Below are 17,837 nucleotides of genomic sequence, written 5' to 3'. Positions count from 1 at the left end.
ATCAAATCGTGAAATCAAAATCGTGAATTGAATCGAATCGTGAGTTGAGTGAATCGTTACATCCCTATTGCTAAGTAACGTTTTCAATAAATTACATAAATGCACCTGCAGGTAGTGACAAGTGGCTGTCTTTATTAGTTATTGAATCATTCAACCAATTTGTTTAAAACACAGATTTTTTTTACAAGTGATTGTAAAAGCAAGTGATTGTTTTTACATGCAAGTTACTGAATCATTCAATACAACCAATTCTTTTAAAAACACTGATTGTTTGTTCAAATAGACAATTTATTCTGATTCACTACTGTGGGTTTACTCAGCGATGCACAAAGTTGATTCTGGCTTTGCTTGGGATTCGTGTCATTGGCAGAATAAAAATAGACAATGGCAATGAATGTAGGTTACTCAATATTAACTTATAATTTATTGAACTGTGGTATGAAAGCAATATCATACTTGCAATCATGCTAACTCTCCAAGTCTCACTGAAAATGAATGACTTTAGTGAATGCTCATCAAAGAATGCTTTTAACTTACTGTATATTTGCCTTAAATTTGAACATTAAACTGGAACAGAAAAAAGTATTTTTATATGCATAAAAATACACACTTCACCTTTTAAAAGCAATGTGTAAGAAGACTGGAACACTTTTAACACAATACTTACACCAAAGATATTTCAATTTAAATGACCACCCCATATCTGTGAGAACAAGCCACCGGGGGCAGGTTTAGCGCTGAGGTTCATGCTACACTCAGCAAATGGCCCGAGCCACTAAGTCAGCACAGAGTTAATGGTGCGTTCGCCACTGTCCTCCATCAGCCCGTAATATTATAGTATCCCGTATCAGAGAGAAAGACTAGCCTCCTCCGGGGAGAAAGACTGTAACCATGATGCACTGAGCTGAGGAAAAAAGGTGCCACAAACATACTGAGGCAGCTAAAGACGGCAATGCTTTGGATGAGATCCCCCTCATGAAGCTTTTCCCAGTGCTGACAACAGCGCCTGCAGGCACAGCATAAGGAAAAGAGGATATACTAGCAAGAAAGATAAACTGAAGAGGACAGGGAATTAGTTCAGGCCGGTAATTCTGTAAGCCCACAGTGTGGTTTCATTAGTCAGTTATGCGTTTAGAAAGAATAAAACATTTTGTTTGGCAACTCTGGTTTATGACTCTTCTTGTGTGAAGAAAATAAACCAGTAATGCAACTCTGGCAGTGAGCTACTGTTTCACTGGAACTCTGTGAAATCACACTGTAAATGAAAGTTTTGATGCATTTCCAAAATGTTGACTGGATACACTGAAGGTATTGTCCCTTTTTTAAATAGTCAATAAGCTTTATATTTACATCCCAGCCGTGACCCATTTTATTACACAGTAGCTTGCAGATGACGTTAGTGGGAGGGACATTCTCATTCTAGAGAGCATCTGATTGGACAAAAACCTGTACAGTGCAGGATGAGTCATCAAAATTTGCGCTCCATTTTCTAAGAAGAGTCTAATTACACCATCTCTGCTAATTAATGTCTGATTGAGTCAAACAAAGTTACAAAATAAACCAAGAAGGGACAGTTGTGTAAAGAATGAGAACAGTGCATTAAGCATTTGATGTGACCAACCTGAGTTTGAATTAGCTTGTTTCCACTCCCATTCTTCTTGCATTTCCCAATCGCATTTCAGCTCGGAGATGTGTTTATTTTAAATAAAAATAATAAATAAAAAGTTCAAAAAGCAAAAATAAAGTGCCCAATGTGTATTTAATAGTGAGAATAAAGTGTTTAACAGCATTTAGTAGGCGTTCAGCATCTATTTACACGATAGCAATGGTATTTGCTCTTAATGCAAATAGCTTCTGCCAAATCTGAAATGCAAATGATTTTAGCACTGCTAAAAATGAATTTAGTCAGCAAATAGGAGTATACTTGCATTTAAATGTTATAACACACATCAACTAAAAGCCAAGAAAACTACAATTTTAATTTCATGGGATCTTTTAACAGACTTTAATTTAACCTAAAATGTGCTTAGTTAGCATCTAAATGAACTAGCTTCAACCAACTCAAAGAAATTAAGTCTGAATCAATCTGTATAATTTCATTGGTCATATAACCTGATCTGACTTATAAAACCAGAAGAAGCTCCTCAGGTTCCTTTTTACAGTGCAGAAATGTCTGAGAGAGCAGTTTAAACGGTCTGAATCTCTATTATACCGTTTGGAAAATGACTGACCCCTCCGTGCAACAAATTCATTTAGAGCAGAGCTCTCTGGACAAACCTCTCTGCACCAAGCCTTCAGCTGTTTACGGTGAAAGGAAAGACATTTTCACACCTGCTGAAGTGCGGCTATATGTTGACCAGGGGTAGAGGGGCATTACCTCTGGGTGAATTAGCGAATGGCAGCGCAGATGAAAGAGAAATATCAGGCAATTGTCAGGGGATAGAGGAGGTTCAGCATAACGTCTGGCATTACACTGGTGCAAACACCTCAGCCCATGCAACTGTGTGCTGAGTACAGCCAACATTCTCACCCACATAAAGCACAGAAGCTCCCCTGTATAGACGGCATAGCCTGAGCACACAAAAAAGTCCACAACAGAATAAAACACATCAGACTTGTAGATATGAAATGAACCAAACATTCATTCTGGCATTATCAAAAAGCTAACGATTCATTAATTTCACTGGGAATCATGTTGAGTTCCTGTTTTCTTCAGTCAGGGGACTAGCATATATCAAGACAGCACATCTCAGAATTCATTAGCCTCAATGTCACCCAGGAAATAAATGAACACTAAGAACATCATATTTACACAAATAAATATCTAAAACACAGTGCGGCTTACACTTTCTGCCAGTGCTGTAATTAGAATTTTACATGGATGCATGAAAACAGATTTAATTTTGCCGTAATCACATTAGCTGTCAGTAATAATCCTGCGGATACTGATATAATCAGATGAATAGATATTCTTGTGTAGCATCTCGCCCCTCTGAGTCGCCCTTGAGGAAACGCTTCGGTAGATACTATAATATTTCATTATTACGGCCCTCCTCAGTGGTACAGCATAGGCTGAGTGTTGTAGGTGGTGATCGTTTGTGTTTTTCAGTGATGAGAACTTTCACAGCACCCAGAGAAGTGCTAAAGCCTGGGTATGGAAATGGAAAGAAAAGCAAAGAAGCGAGAAAGACAGAAGCTCTGTCCTGCTGTCCCAAATCCTAGCAAGCTGCCTAAAAAGACATCCTTAATGGACAATGCAACCTCAAAATTGACTGCAACAAGCTTCTGAGATAAATCATCCAAGAAGCCAAAATTATTTTTAAATATATTAAATTATATATTTAAAAGTATTTTTTAAATAAATTAAATAATATAATGATACATTGCAATGATATTTATAAATAAAAAATAATTTTTAAGTGAAATAGATTTAATCAAATATTTACATCACCGTTCAAAATGCTGGGGCCAGTAAGATTTTTTTTTTTCTTTTACATTGTTACATCAAAGCAAAAACGAATGAATCCCACACACTATCAGTCCTTGCAAAAGTATCAAAAATAAATTCATTCACAATGTTTCGGTCCCATGACCTTTATTTTTCAAAATTTAGCTTTGCCATTACAGAAATAAATTACTTTATAAAATTATTATATAAATTGTAATAATTAAATTTTAACATTCAATTCTAATAATATTTCACAATATTACAGTTTTTATTGTATTTTTGATCAAATAAGCCTTGGTGAGTATAAGTGATAACTGTATATTAACTACACTGAACAAAAGTATAAATGCAACACTGAGTGGCCTTTTATTGTGGCCAGCCTAAGTCACACCTGTGCAATAATCATGCTGTCTAATCAGCATCTTGATATGCCACACCTGTGAGGTGGATGGATTATCTCGGCAAAGGAGAAGTGTTCACTAACACAGATTTAGACAGATTTGTGAACAATATTTGAGAGAAATAGGCCTTTTGTGTACATAGAAAAAGTCTTAGATCTTTGAGTTCAGCTCATGAAAAATGGGGGCAAAAACAAAAGTGTTGCGTTTATAATTTTGTTCAGTGTATATATATATTAAGAAATACAAATAATTACAAATAAACCGCAAGTAACATTGAATTGATAGATAGATAGATAAAAATAGGGAGACTTAATTTACTACACCCACAACGTTCTATATATTAAAAAGGACACAGAGAAGACTGTTTGCTTGAAGTCTTAAAAAGGAACAGCAAAAATAACACACTCACATAAACTCTGTGCATATTGTACATACTCCCACACATAACCTCTTTCACCACTAACAGACTGGTTCATGTGTTTGTCTTTTCTGGTAATTCATCCTTCCATTCAATATTTTCATCTGTATCTGTGCACTTCCAATCCTCCCACATTAGGATCTACTGGGTGTCACCAGCTTCCCACGCTTCTCTTATCTGATCTCACAGTCATCTCAAGGCAATGATCGACATTACACGCCTCAGTGCTTGCCTGCAATTTCCATTCGATCTTAATTGATTGAATAGGCTCTGGTGTGTGGCCAAACTAGCTACATGAGAATGAGCTCACAGTCAAGTACCTGTCATAGTAAACACGCTTACATTTCAGTGATAGCAGCTATGCACACAGCAAACGTGACCTTCCTCTGACCCTGAGTGAGCTGCAAATGCAACTTCACATTTATGTTTGATTTTCATGAGCAATTCAGTTATAAATATTGAATGTAGGTCAAATTTGAGTTGCTGTTCCAGTGTACACAGCTGTTAAAAAGTTTGGGGTCGGTAACATACAGTAAGAAGTGTAATATTGTGAAATAATATTACAATTTAAAATAAATGTTCTATATAAATATATTTTAAAATGTAATTTATTCCTGTGATGGCAAAGTAGAATTTTCAGCAGACATTACTCCAGTCTTCAGTGTCACGTGATCCTTTAGAAAACATTCTAATATGCTGATTTGCTGCACAAGAAACATTTTTATTATTATCGACATTGAAAACAGTTGTGCTGCTTAATATTTTTGTGGAAACCATGATGATTTTTCAGAATTTTTCGATGAATAGAAAGTTCAAAATAACTATTTTTCTCGATGCTATCAAATTTCATACATCGTTTGCTCAAATAATATACACAAAGTTCCCTGATCCAAAGTGTTTGCTTTTACTACAGATCATAAAGTTCTCAAAACACAGCGCCATATACCCAAAGTGATAGTGATACACACAGCACAGGAGATTCAATTTACCAAATTTCCCACACAACTATCATGACTTCGTTATGCATTAAATGTCATATGTGAATATATTTAGAGCAAACAAATAATGAAGACCCTAGTGAAAAGAGTAAGAAGCAAAAGAAGACAAAGAAGAGGTGTGGATTGGGTAGTGGAAGAGGAGGGAATAGGAATCTATTTCTGCATCCAGCTCTGGAGTTCATCTCTTCCTGGAGATGGGAAATGTTCGACCGCAAGCTTTGACAAAGCAACTCTTCTCCAAGCAATAGAAGGGCTTGCAGAGATATTGAAGATATTCAATCACATGCCAGGTGCAGATTTAACATTAGCATCTCACATCATTCAAAGCTTCAGAAAATATAACGTGTGAAAGAAATTCTCTGGACGGAAATATGAGGTGTATTTTTTCAGAAATGAAGAAAATGCATAAAAAAAGGATCTTTAGTAATAAACAAGCTTTTTCAATAGTTAAGCTTTCACTGTGGTCTTTTAATGTTACATGAAGAGAATGCAGTATGAAGTTAAATTAGAAATATTTTGCTAAATTAAGAGTCTGTTTGAAGACCATTGATTAGTTTGGAGTAATATGTAAAATTCTCATAATGGTTAAAATTCCAGTACAGAAATCTATATACTCTAGAGTTTCATACTGTAATCTCTTTTTTATTGCTTTAGCATGTTTTAGTATTTCTCCTAATTAGTTTCTGATGGGTCTGCTGGAATCAAGTGGGTGTCTGTGTGGTACATTGAGAGGCAGAAGTTGGGGCATAGAATGAGATAAAGAGAGGCATTCAGCATTTAATACACATAAAAGGAGTTGAGAGGCACCAATAAAAATGATCTTTATTCTTACAACAACAACAAAAAAATCCCTTAAAGACATGTTCACACATTTGCAGTGACAAAGTGACTGGAAGTCATAAATTTTTAATTGCCATGTACACACTGCGTTAAATACGGTTGTCACTCTTCTGTTTGAGAGCTTAATCTTGTTCTGTCCACACGGAGTTCAGCTGTTCACAAGAGTGACAATCACATCCTGTGACCCTTCACTTGGTGCAGTACAGGACCGAACTGAATACTTTGGGAAACTGACAGCTTGTGAGATATCTGCTTTTCCTGTCCAGGTGCAGTGCAAGCAAATCAACTGAGGGACGTGACTTGAATTAATTGACGCATATATTGACACCAGATTTTCCCAGTAGTCCTGTGCTCTAGGGGTGACCTAAAACGTGACTCAGCGAGAGCATTAATAATTCTGTTCACACCAAAAGTTTTCACAATTTTTCCAATTCTATGAGAAAACCAAATTCCATGCCACAGCTATAACGGTAATGACAGAAAAAAAAAACAATATTGTTGGAGTCACTTTCAGAACATGTTTCTTCCAGCTGATGAACAACAAAAACACTAACAGCCAATCAGAACTGAGACTCAAGCTTGAGCATTTAAAGTGGCAGATGACATAACTGCAGTGTGCGCTCATAATAAACAGAATCCTCCGTTGGTGTGGACCCTAATATAGTTATAGTTATTATTCTTGGTATGAACAAGTCTTTTTAATACACACAAAAACTAAAATTCATTTACTGACAGAATGATGTTGTTCCATGATGTTGTTCCAAAACTCTACAACTTTCTTCTGTGGTTTATAAAAGATCTATAGTTTTTGCTTTTGTTTTGTTTTTTTTGTCCATACAATAGAAGTCAATGGTCACCAAAACGGTTTAGTTACCAACACTTTTCAAAATATCTTCTTTGTTGTTCCACAGAAGGCGGCCAGGGTTTTTAAATGAAAGAAGGTACATGTGAGTACCTGAATCATTTCCATTTTTAAATGAACAATCTCTTTAAGATGAACAAGTTTGTTATTTAAGTTTTGTTTGAGCTGCTTAGCAGAACATTAATTCATGATAGCTAGATATTTGTGCATAGAACAGTATATATTGCTTGTTTTAAGGTATTTCTGTCAAATAATCAGTACATATTATTACTGAATCAACATAAATCCATACATGGTGAGAACGTCCCTTCACAGCTTCTATAATCATGCTGTCAGTTTGACCAAACACATTCAAATTCAATTTCAAGCAAAACTGTGAATAATATAAGGAATGTTTAAAGTCAAAAAAGTACATGTTTGTGTTTATATATGGCACTGCACCTTATCAACACAAACATTTATTATTAATAATATATGCAACCAGCAATTTAACTTCACACGTTTGAGGCTTCAATGCTTTTTCCCCTCACGTCATGGAACTCCTCCCTCATAATGAGCTAAACGCCACAGCTCCTTCTTAGCAGGGGTTCCTCTCTCGGTCTAAACGCAGTTTCAGAAATTAAAACCTTTAAAATTTTCTTCACAGGGCTTCCACAAGAGCAAAGGGCACTTTGATTGTGCATTTTTAATGCAGGTTACTGATAACAATTTATACTTAAAAGCTTTCTTCGCAGTGTATCTGGATATTAAGGTAATAGAGGGGAAAGAGAGAGCAGAGAGCAAAAGGGACACAGCTGAGTTTGAGGGAAAATAGTGCCTTTCTTCTACAAAAATGGGAAAGTGATGTTAGGAGGTATATTATTCATGTCTGGAACTCCCCAAGTTGTGTTTTATGTAAATCTTCCAACCTTTAGTACACTACAAAGGGCTTTGTGGGTGCAGCAGGTTTTAGATGTATGTGTGGAGTCTGGTAAACCCACTAAAAGTGCACTGTTGCCCCATTCAGCAAATGAAAGCACTAAATCAATATTATGTTTTTTAGCATTATGTATAATGCTCTGTAAATAAGCTATTACATTTTACCAGCCCACAAGGTACTAAGAATTCTGAACAACTTTGAATCTACATAACACCACCAACGCATTTCCCCCAAATGTTCTTCAACTAGCTTAACAGAGGCTTCTGAACAAACTCTGAGCAATGCTGCTGATTTTCAATTTCCCAGCATGCAACTGCAACATGAATAAATGCTGTTAGTGTTTTGCTGCTTGCTGACTTTATTTACACATCTTTTTACATAATAATGTTTGTTGACTATCACCATTACACGTTGTTATTCTGGGGTAAATTATTGATTAAATTACTACTAATAAAAAAAGCCTCAACTTTTGTTAACAATTCCTTTTAAAAAAAAAAAAAAAATCAGAGGAAAACAGGAATCACTGTGACATTACAAAAAATTACAGCAACATTAAAAAACAATACAAATGTAATTAAAATGTAAATGTAAAAATGTATTTTCTGGTTTTAGAACCATAATTTTATTTATGATAACTCAAATCTAATGTGTAATTTATGCAAAAATGCAAAAAATATTAAGCAGAACAGTTTTCAACTGTAATTATAATAATGTTAAGAAGTCGCTTTTCAGCGGGCTTCTAGGACGTGGTGAGACACCATGATGTAGAAAAACAGAGATGGCCCAACTCAAAAATGCACTCTGGTGCAAGGTTATGTTTATTTACAGTGAGGCTTTGTTAATTGTCTTGCCTACCGAGAGACATATTACATTGGAGCGAGAGCTCCTTTTATAATGGTCACTTGACCTCACCCGATCCCCTTCCAGGTGACTGGCGAGACCGGAAGAGAGCGGCTTATACATAAAAATCTGTCTCCAGCAATGCTCAGGTTCATCACCGCCTCCTCTGACCCGGGACTAAATCAAACAACATAACACTACTATCAGCATAACACGGGTAAAGCATACATTTAAAAACATCCTGCATTACAATTCAACATAACCCAGTTGCGATGTATGTAAGCAAGTAGGGTAATGTATGTATATAATTGCAAATAATGCATTATATATACGGCAAGGGAAGAAGGTGTGATGCTGAAATTAATGTCCATGTGCCATAAGATAACGTGTGCACCCACCACTACGGCAGTAACGGAGGGGATAAAGGGAAGAATGAGCAGCATGGATGCATATGTAAACCAGTGCCATTCAGCCAGGGCTGGAACTCCTGCTCTACAAATAAGAAGTGGTAGTATATTTACAATAAATCAAATACAGAATTTTAAAGATGGTTGATGCAAAACAGCCAAGGTTTAAGCTAAACATGTTTCATAATAAAAAAAAGCATTACTATTGTCCCTGTTCTCTGTCCCTGTGATGAGCTTCTGGTTCACGTGGAGGTGACTGATTTGAAAAGGATTTGAAATGTGATTTTTGCAAAACATGATTTTTCAGAAGTTATGGGCCGTACAGCATTACGAGTAATATGTATTCATAGACCGTGCCTTAACATCTTCAATTATAAATCAAAAGGAGCAGTCCTGCAGGTTATACTATAATAAAAAATAGAAGTCTCAGGACCAAACATGAAGCAGGAAATCAATTATAATCAGCAGCACAGTGAAATATTACAGCGATGTTAATGCTCTTATTTCCCAGTTCAGTGCAGGACTGTACGGCACGCAAATCACAGCTATAAATCCACAGAGATAAACAAACTCTGTCACGCTGCTAATCATAGTGCTAATAGTCAGAAAATGGAAAACCATAAAAGATAGAGTTGAAAGATGTATCCTGTATTTCATTATTACATGATTAAGTATAAGAGAAAGCATAAACCCATAGTGACACAAGGACAAGAGATTTCACTCTGCTGTGTTTGGAGATATGAAAAGCACGCGTGTCTAGGCTGGATAATAGGCAGGATAATTACATATTATGAACACAACAGGGCAATTCAATTGTGATATATGTATTTTGTAGACATTACTGGATAATGGCCAACAGAGAAACACAATATTCTCTTTACGTCCAGCCAGCATGATCTCATCAGTATATTTTGGTTTTAAAATACAAAGTAACACACATACAATTTTTACATTTGAATTGACAATACAACACCAACCTATAGACAGCTTCTAATGTCTAACTAATTTAGAGATGCTTGATCGGTTGGCGCCGGACTAGGGGTGTGCGATATATATCGTCTGCGATAATATCGTAATTGTTGTTTTAACGATGTGCGATTTTACATTATCGAGTATTAAGGTACCAGCACAATAACACACTCAGCAAAATATCGTCTAATTATCGTTATCGATAAAATCCCATAAAATATGGAGATATAATTTTTTGTCAATATCGCACACCCCTACGCCGGACTGCCAGTTTAACGACCCGTAACTCCCGAACCCCGGGGGCTATCGACGCAGGGGTGGTCTCATTCGAAAGCGGGCCTCTAGATGTACGATTCGCGTTCGAGAGGGTTCCTTGAGCTGAAGGGATCCCCTGAATTTGGTGCGGATTCGCTGCCCCGTTATGGAGATATGGCCGTTCAAAGTTTTAATGGTTTTCCATAGACTTAAGCTTTAAAGCGTTTCATCCAGGTCGCCAGTAGCAAACAATGGAGCATGCTCTGCTGGACAAACTAAGTAATTACACCATTTCAAGCATTTTATCTGCGTTATATGTTCTGTAAAAAAATGTTCAAATCGGCAGCATATCTGCGGCATATTCGCCGATACCGATATATCGGCGACAGGCTCATATCGGCCGATAATATCGGCAAAACGATATATCGGTCGGGCTCTAATATAGACACTGTAATATTAATAATAATCAACAGATGACTTAGCCTACAGTACAGAAAATATTTAGCCATACTAAACAAACCAGCAAATTTGTAGCTGCTCTGTCGTGGATTTAAAATGCTGAGTTTGCTTTTATCCATGAGCCCTTCAGCAGTATTTAGGAGTTTTTTATATTGATAAAGATCCTGAAGGGCTTTAAAAGATCAAATGTATAATACATAATATTTCCATAATAGAGATAGTTGGAGAATCAATGGTTTTATAGGTTGCATGTCAAAGAGCAAAGTTAAATCAATATTGGTTTATAATCTAATAGTAAATTGAAATACCTTTATTTGGCAGCCGGATTATTGTGTGTGTGCAGGCGTGTTAGTGTGTGAGAGAGAGGAAAGGAGAGAGAGAAAGTGTGTGTGTAAGCACATAACACACACTCATTCTCACCTGCTGTGACAATTTATCAATGCAAGAACATTAAACACACACAATGTTCACACACACACACACACACACACACACACACACACACACACACACACACACACACACACACACACTGAAGACTAACTGTACATTATCCAGACAGGACCTATTTTTAGTGATTTCCTCTTTCTTTCTCTTTCCTCCCTGGACTTACCTGCAGCACACTGCTCCTCATCTGCTCCATTTTCACAGTCCTGTTCACCATCGCAGCGCCATGACAACGACACGCATTTGCTAGTCAAGCCACCACAGTCAAACTTCTCTGGTGGACACGTCTGTCGACCTATGAGTGAAAGCAACACAGAGAGATGTTCAAGAATAAAATATCAACTAATGCCAAAAGGCATATTCCTGGATGCTGATCGGTCAATACAGTGTTCCAACATTTCAAATATACAACACAAGGACAAATTTTCATACAAAACAAATTTTCTAAGATAGTGTCAATATCATCTCTAAATACAATACTATTAATAGATTGTAGAATTTTTAAATGTTTTTGGATGTCTAATGCTCACTACTAATCAAAAATACAGTAAAAACAATAATATTGTGAAATATTATTATAATTTTAAATGTGACATGCTAAATTTTCCGCAGTCTTTACTCCAGTCACATGACCATTTAAGAATCACACTAGATTTGGTGCTCAAGAAAAATTTCTTATTATCAATAATGTTGAAAACTTGCTGATTAATATTTTTGTAGTAACTGTGAAATTTTTTTTTAGGTGAATAGAAAGTTATTAGAAAACTACAATAACTAACTATATAAAACTATAATAAAATGCTATAGCTTGAAACCATTGAGCATTTATTTAAAATAGGAATTTTTTGTAACACTTTAAATGTCTTTATTGTCACTTTTAATAAATTTAACATCCTTGCTGAATAAAAAGTAATTTCTTTCTTTCAAAAAAATTAAATAATAAAAAATAAATCCGACTCAATAAATGATAACATTTTTGTCATTTGTAATTTTTTCAATGTAAAACTTTTACACAAATACTAAACAATAAAACAAGACAATAAGACAATAAAAACACCAATGAGACATTTAAATAAACCATATGAAAAAAAATCTATTTAAACGTACAATAATAACTTTTTCAACACGCTGGGAAATCACTAATAAGCACGTTTAAACACTGTATTGAACATTGCATTCTCTGAACTCTGACCCTGGAAGTACTCTGACATTTTTAACACTGAAAACCCCAAAAGACAACTAAAACAATTACAATAATACTATCGATTATAATAACACAAGAATTAATTAATCTTTATTATTTTGATTAGTTTTTTTTTATTTTTTAATTGTTGTACCACGCACTAATGTTTAACTTCAGAAAACAAAATGATTAGAAGACAAGCAAATGCTATAATTGTCATGCACAATGAAGGGAACAATGCGTTTTTCATACAGAATAAATATAAATAAAAATATATACATTTAGTTCTATTAAGTCAAACTTTTGCTGCTGCTGCTTCTTTTCATTTCGTTATAAAATGATGCTTTCTACATGAAGTTTCTTTTTTCTTGACAAGCCCCATCACACAAACACACATTCAATATAACATCTCTACTGGCCATATTTTTAGCCAAAATCGAAGCCCATTGAAACAATTTTAAGTTTCATCTCAGATCACACAGCATTCCCAAGACAGCTCCATAAATTATACATCTCTACATGTCTGCGAACCCAACTACAAATCAATAGCAGCTAGACTGATTTCTCTCTCTCCCACTCTTCAGTCTTTTGAGTAATTTTCAGTGTATAAAAGAAGATTTATGAAGACCTTCTCACCTTCTCTGACACTTCGAATCTGTGTCTGCAACCCATTGTTGTCTGAACCCTATCTATAATCATAAGAATGAATGCCATGTCTCTCGCTGGATTTCACTATTGTACAGCCTTCTCTGAAGAAATGGGAAAAAGACAGCTGTGAATCTCATTTGAGATATCTCTTCATCAGCACACGGCCATTGTGGCTCTGCAAATTGAGGCCCAGTCCTCATCCGTGGAAGCCATATTGGATCTAAGACTGTCAGAGAAAAAAGCCCTATTTAACGGGATAGTTCACCCAAAAATGAAAATTTGATGTTTATCTGCTTACCCCCAGGGCATCCAAGATGTAGGTGACTTTGTTTCTTCAGTAAAACACATATGATGATTTTTAAGTCTAACCGTTGCAGTCTATCAGTCATATAATGCATGGCAATGGTAACAAAATCTATGAGTCACGAGCCGCAGGGTTTAATTTGGATTTGTCTGTGCATGTTTTTTTTACTCTCATAGATTTTGTTACCATTGCCATGCATTATACGACCGATAGACTGCAACGGTTAAAGTTAAAAATCATCATATGTGTTCTACTGAAGAAACAAAGTCACCTACATCTTGGATGCCCTGGGGGTAAGCAGATAAACATCAAATTTTCATTTTTGGGTGAACTATCCCTTTAAGGCCTGAGCTTAACCCAACACCGCAAGGCTTTGTTGGTGTACGACTAGGGAAATGTATGTGACAGAGCGGGTTTGTTTGAACAGCCTTTTTATGTGCGTGTGCGAGCGGGTGTGTTTCTGGCTTTGTCAGCATGTGTCTGAATAAACTGAATGACCCATTCTCACTGTCTGGCTGACTGCTAGAGATAGCGCAGCCTCATGGGAAACTCAGTCTGTCTTATCTCCTTCTCTCTCCTCACTACCCCTGAAGACTACTGTGCCCACAGGGCTTTTCATTCACTGCCCATAAAGCCCTGGTTTCCTCTAGTTCACACAGCAAAACACTCACAGAGGTTTGATAAAGGCACCACAACCAATGTAAAATAAACAAAACATTGGGAATATCAACATTATTTTAATGTACTTTAATCTGCTCGTTATACTTCCTAAAGACCGTCAATAGGCTAGTTTCATGATCCTTCCTTATGAAAACATTAAGACAGATGTTTTAATAGTATCTCTGATTTAAACTTCAAAAAAGTGTCGAGTTGCTAAGAGTTTCAATTCAAACAATGAATCAATTCATAACACAAAAATTCTATGAAATGATTGCATTATCACTCAAACACAAACACACACATGTGCGTCACACACACATACACGCTACCATTTGGAGTTAGTATGTTATTTTTTAATTAATATTTTCATTTAGCAAAGACGCATTAAATTGATCAAAAGTGACGGAAGTTACAACATTTTCTATTTCTAACTATTCATCAAAGAATAAAATCACAAAAGTATTAAACTGCACAACATTTGGTTAGGAGCTCTATATGTTTAAAAAAAATGATAATAATAACAAATGTTTCTTGTTATTATTAACAAGATAATAACTTAATTTTAATTAATTATTATTAAGTGATTATGCTTGTAATCAGCATATTAAAATGATTTCTGAAGGATCACATGACACCGAAGACTTCAGGAATAAATTACATTTTAAAATATAAAAATATAAAATGGTTACTTTAAATTGTAATATGATTTCAGAGTATTACTCATTACAGAAGTGGTGCTTGATGGCTGTAGCAGTGGAGTGGATGAATTTAGAGATAGAATCTTTATAATCACCTGCGTCTTCAAAGAGTTTCAGACACTGACACCATAAATCCTCAGTTTAAGAATATAATATTAAAAAACGAATATATTATTATAATAAAACAAGAAAAAATTGCCACCAGCAAATAATACCCCAAGAACTCTCTGATCGTTGAGGCATCAGAATAACACCCACACTGCTCTGACAGATGAACGTTCAGTGGATTTAACTGTAAGAAAGTGATGAACTCAACACGTTCTCTCAGGCACTATGAGCCAGAGGTCAGCTCAGACTCAAAAGCTGGTGAGTGCATTCAGACTGATGCACTCCCTGACGATTAGAGACACTCTCAAACAACCACGCAAGGCCTGTGGCCCTAAACTCAGAGAATAATAGGAAACTGACTGACAGTGGGATAAACTACAATAACAAAGCAGAGATGCACACAGTCAACATCAAGCTTAATTTGAAGAGCAAAGCTGAGGTCTCAGAGCACAAATTCATGTTTATTTCTTTATGAAGACAAAATAAGAAAGAGCTCTACTCGTACTCTGTGCACGGGTCAACTCATCCTGACTGCAATGCAGTTCCTCCTGGGAAAATGAAGTTATGGAAGAACCACAGGGAGCGGGTGAGATTAGATTAACATATTTATCTAATAATGTAAATTATTTTCTTGGTGCGGGTGTAACATTGTTAATCTAAGCTGGGGAAATGAAATTTCTCAGATGCGCATCAGTACGCTCAAAGAAATAATCATTAGCTTTGCACAAACCACATTATATTAGGGAGGCAGTTTCAGTCAATAACGTCCGAGTGATGAGTTTCACAGTCAACTAAATTCAGGCATTCTTGTGAGCGGTGAGAATAATGTGTGTCTAAGTGGGCATTGAAGCGTCTTCCATTACTCCTTTCTCATTTACCTAAATGCATCAGAAGTTTGCATAAGCCTATAATGGCTAAAAGTATCTGGACACCCCACAAATAATGGTTTGACTGTTCCAACTACAGTATGTCCATAACTAATAAGGTTATAAAATCAAGTGTGTAGTCTCTCTCTCTTTCTCTCTGTATGTCTAATGTTCTATTGTTCTTTCTGTCCTTAAAGGGGTCATATGATGCGATTTCAAGTTTTCCTTTCTCTTTGGAGTGTTACAAGCTGTTCATGAATAGATAAGATCCCTGAAGTTGCAAAGGCTAAAGTCTCAAAACCAAAGAGATATTCTACTTTGTAGAAAACGAAGCGTTTGAGAGAGGCGGGGCATAGAGGACCTACAATAATGTACAGTATTTGAAAAATAATGTATTTTTTGAACATTAAAGCATGTCAACATATTCTGTTACACCAAATACACAAAATAATGATCTTTAAAAAAGCATCATATGACCCCTTTAAACCTTCAACATCAATGCTTTTGAAAGTATTTTCAAAACATTCAAGGTTTTTCTTGACAACCTGTGCTTTTGTAGGTAAATACAGACACTAATATATTCAGTAATATACATAAACGTTCAAAAGTTTGGGGTCAGCTAGATTCATTTAAAAAAAAAAACTATTTTATTCAGCAAGGATGCATTAAATTGATGAAAAGTGACAGAAAAGACCTTTATATTTTTACAAAAAAAAATTAAATAAATAAAAATAAAATAAAATCTATTTTAAATAAATGCTGTTCTTTTCAACGTTCTATCCATAAAAGAAACCTAACACTGAAGACTGGAATAAATTTCACTTTAAATACATTCAAATAGAGAATAGTTAATTTAAATTGTAATAATATTTCATAATATTTATGTTTTTACTCTATTAGTGACCAAAAATGCAGCCTTTGTGAGCATAAGAGACTTCCTTAAATAACATTAAAAAAAAAAAACCTTACAGACCTCAAACTTTTGAACTATAGTGTGAATTTTAATTTAACTGAATTTTAATTATAGTATATTTTCAATTCGCATTTTTCTGCATTAATTCAAATTTGGTAATTGAAATGGATTAAAAAGGCATTTAATACACTTCTGAATAGCTCACAACCCTGCTTACCTGAACTCTGGTAAACACTTTTGGGGATGAATTGAACTGCTGACTACAAGACCAGACCCAGTCATATAGCTAACATCTGTGCCTGAACTTAAAGGGTTAGTTCACCCAAAAATGAAATTAGGCTGCGTTTTACTCACCCCCGAGGCATCCTAGGTGTATATGACTTTCTTTTTTCAGACGAATCCAGTCAGAGTTATATTAAAAATTGTCTTTGATCTTTCAAGCTCTATCATTGCAGTCAGCGGGTGTTGCATTGCTTCAGTCCAAACAAAGTTAAATAAAAACCAGTCTCCTCTTGGCTTATATCGAAATCCTCTGACATTCTTCTTTACCTCATTTTGTACTTCTAATTCTTGACTGTTGTTTTGTTTTGATCTCTCCGCTGCGCTTCTGCATTTGTCACTTCTGAGCGGCGCATGCGCAAAGCTGACCTCCATACGTCATCCGCCCGGAACTGCTTCCGTTTACAACAGTGAGCGAAAGCTAGGTTAAAGTGATTATTACGTTTTGAATATGGATATTTTTCTTACAAAAACGCATCGATTCGCTACAGGAGGCCTTTGTTCACCCCCCGGAGCTGTGTGAGACTTTTTTTTATGGATGGGCGCTTTTTATTTAATTTCTTTTGGACTAAAGCAATGCAACACTTGCTGACTGCAATGATAGAGCTTGAAAGATCAAAGACAATTTTTAATATAACTCCGACTGGATTCGTCTGGAAGAAGAAAGTCATATACACCTAGGATGCCTCGGGGGTGAGTAAAACGCAGCCTAATTTTCATTTTTGGGTGAACTAACCCTTTAAAGTTGGACTCAAAGGCTGATGCCGGTCACACTAGAGTCAGGAAGGAAGGCAGTGATGGCCCGGTAGCCCTGCGCCCGTCGAATCATGTCTCGGATCTCGCAGTTGAGCTCAGTGAGTCGGTTGCATATCTCAGACAGGTCTTGTTTGGAACCGACCAGGGCAAAGGTTCCTT

The 17,837-nt window shown here is 35.8% G+C and overlaps 1 protein-coding gene across 1 annotated transcript in view; it reads right to left on the bottom strand.

The window, feature by feature from the left end:
• Positions 1-17,837, bottom strand: part of lrp8 (low density lipoprotein receptor-related protein 8, apolipoprotein e receptor) — a 208,051-nt gene that overhangs the window by 65,454 nt on the left and 124,760 nt on the right. Inside the window, exon 4 of the mRNA XM_016491453.1 lies at positions 11,430-11,558. Coding sequence (XP_016346939.1) covers positions 11,430-11,558 — 129 coding nt within the window. The remainder of the gene's footprint in view (positions 1-11,429; positions 11,559-17,837) is intronic.

This window comes from Sinocyclocheilus anshuiensis, unplaced genomic scaffold (assembly GCF_001515605.1).
Source record: "Sinocyclocheilus anshuiensis isolate Anshui unplaced genomic scaffold, SAMN03320099.WGS_v1.1 scaffold70, whole genome shotgun sequence".
NCBI lineage: Eukaryota > Metazoa > Chordata > Actinopteri > Cypriniformes > Cyprinidae > Sinocyclocheilus > Sinocyclocheilus anshuiensis.
This window is presented reverse-complemented; position numbering and strand designations above follow the sequence as displayed.